The following is a 2799-nucleotide window of genomic DNA, read 5'->3' on the forward strand; positions in this document are numbered from 1 at the left end:
TTGAAGAATGGGATTGGTATTTGTATTGGGATTGCATTGAACGTGTAAATTGCCTTTGGTAGTATTGTCATTTTCACAATGTTGAGTCTTCCTGTCCATGAGCAAGGGATATTCTTCCACTTCTCCAGATCTCTTTTTGTTTCTTGTAGTAATGTTTTGTAATTTTCTTTGAATAGATCCTTTGTGATTCTGGTTAGATTACTCACAAGTATTTAATCTTATGATTAGCTATTGTGAAGGGTATTGTTTTTCTTAGCTCCAGTTCTGCATTCTCTTTGTCACTGTAGAGAAATCCAACTGATTTTTCTGTGTTGATCTTGTATCCTGCTACTTTGGATTTTCAGCACTCTTGTTCTCCACCACAACTCAAAGATATCATTTCTTCTTCTGTCATCCTTGGTCATTGTCCAACTTTTCAGAAGCATAGCAAGTGATTGAAAAGGCTTGGATTGGGTGCACCTTCATCTTTAAACTGGCATCATTGCTCCTTAATATCTTAGAGAGGACCTTGACAGCAAGGTTACCCAGTATAAGATGTCTTGATTTCTTGAGTGCTGGTGGAAGGTGATTGTGGATATAAGCAACTTGAACATTGACAGCTTTAGTGTTACCTCCATTTGTCATGATGATGCCTACTGGCCCAGTGGTGAGAATTTTTGCCTTAATGATGTTGAAATGTAATCCATATTGAACTCTTTACTCGATACTCCTTTGATCCCTGGGGAGCTAAAGGAGAAATTACGTGTTTCCTGTCCATCATCAGCCAGCCACTGGTGTAGATACTGTCACATTGCATGTTCTGGACCAACTAGACACTGTTCAAAATGGCTGAGCTGTGTGGTTTACATTTCTGTGCTCTGTCTCCTTATTTGTTGTTTTCATTAACTTTTCCTTCAGTCAGCATTTGAACTGCTTTGTCTTTCTCTTTTAAACTCAAGATTCCAGAATTATCATCATGCCTGTTCTCTTTTGTTTTTGGTGTCTTAGTTGAATAAAGTCTAGATTGCCAAATCTGCCAAGTCTAGTCTTGCCGGGTTTTTTTAATGCTCTTTATCATGTCCTTGATTCATTTTGAGTTAGAGTTGGTGGTTTGTTTTTTTTTTCTTTTCTTTTTTTAATTCTGATTTATTTACAGAGTTTGAATATGTGAGGCATGAATCTATTTTCTGCAGAGAACTGGTCTGTTTTAAAACCATGTGTTAAAAGGCCATCTTTTCCCGGTTCAGTGGATTTCCCTCACGCCCCCCCCCCCCCCGAGTGCTCAGATGTATGATTCCGTTGTTTCAGCACCAGTATCAAGCTATTTTGATTTCCATGGCTGTGTAGTAAGTGTTTAAAGTTTTTTGTGCTGAAACCCAGGATTGAATGTCTAGTGGGTTTTGAGATCAGAAAGTGTAAGGCCTCTTAGTGTTTTTCTTCTTCAATAGTGCTTTGCCTCCCCTAGAGTCTCTGCCCTTTTCATGAAAAGTTGGTGATTACTTTTTCCATCTTTTTGAAGACAGGTGTCAAGATTATATTTAGAAATAAGGATGGGGGGAGGGATTGTATAACAATGAAAGAATTTTTCTTTTACTTTTCAAAGAGGAGTGAACTGGGGGAACGGTGGGCAGGGAGGAAAGTGCAGCAATGAATGAATGGAAATCCAAAGTCTCTGTAAATTTTCATTAAGATTAATAATGAAAAAAGATTAAAAAATCTTTGAAGAATCTTGGTGAAGCTTGTGTGGACATTTTTTGTATGCTATTTTTTTCAACTTTATTATAAATCTGAATTTATGTAAAATTAAACATTAAAATAAATCTCTTCTTTGGTGAATAAGTAAAAAAAAAGGATAATAATTCAATAAATAGTAAGTGAGTTGTTCATTTAGAGATAGGACCAAAACTCTATTTTAGTAATCACTTATTAGTCCTAAACTACTGGACACAAGTTTATAATTTTCCCATCCTAAGTGTTTTATTGGCCCTTTTAAAAGAGTAAATTAACTTAAAATATGTATTTAATCTGATTTTGTAAAAATGAATAATAGTATATATTTAATTTGTGCTCTTTTATTTCCATCTAATATCTTTTATCTTTCTTTTGTTTTTCATAGGCTTTGGTGAAGCATGTCCAGTCTAAAGGATATCCAAATGAACGTTTTGAACTTCTCACCAACTTCCCTAGAAGGAAACTGTCTCACCTGGACTATGATATTACATTACAAGAGGCAGGCCTTTGTCCACAGGAGACTGTCTTTGTACAGGAAAGAAATTAACACCATAGCCTGACCTCTCTCAGCTTACCCCGTTTTTCCCTTTTCCTGAGATACCATGTAATTGAGTATGCATTTTGGCTCATCGGAACATAGAGCCAAATTTGGACAAGCAAGTCACCTCCTTTAACTTCTCTCTTAGTCAGTCTCTTTCTTGTTCCTCTCCTCTCCTGTTTGCTTCTTTTCCTGTTCTTTATTGTTTCTGTCTTTTTTTCCCCCTTCTTAAATAATCTGGTGACCAAAAGAAGTGTAAAAATAAGACCTCTCCTAGTACTGGCAGCAGGAAATGTGTTCCATAAAGTGGTCTCTTGCACAGTGTGTTTTTTTTTGTTTTTTAATCAAGTCATGTTAACTCAGACTTCTTTGGCTAAGGAATGGCTAGATTAAGAGTCCTTACTGTTTAATTGGGGAAAGAAATTCTCTTAATACCTGTTTTGTTTTTCAAATAGGAAATATGTAACAGTGTGTCCATATTTTTGTTTACTTGGCAAAAACATCTGTGTAATTATTGCTTATCACACTGAAATATTCTTTTCCTAAAGAAT

General features: G+C 35.7%; 1 protein-coding gene across 1 annotated transcript in view; it reads left to right on the plus strand.

Annotated features, from left to right (window-relative positions):
• Positions 1-2257, plus strand: part of UBXN7 (UBX domain protein 7) — a 68895-nt gene extending 66638 nt beyond the window's left edge. Inside the window, exon 11 of the mRNA XM_006884195.1 lies at positions 2096-2257. Coding sequence (XP_006884257.1) covers positions 2096-2257 — 162 coding nt within the window. The remainder of the gene's footprint in view (positions 1-2095) is intronic.
• The last annotated feature ends 542 nt before the right edge of the window (positions 2258-2799 follow it).

Source organism: Elephantulus edwardii, unplaced genomic scaffold (assembly GCF_000299155.1).
Source record: "Elephantulus edwardii isolate Elephantulus edwardi_28Jun2011 unplaced genomic scaffold, EleEdw1.0 scaffold00032, whole genome shotgun sequence".
Taxonomy (NCBI): Eukaryota; Metazoa; Chordata; class Mammalia; order Macroscelidea; family Macroscelididae; genus Elephantulus; species Elephantulus edwardii.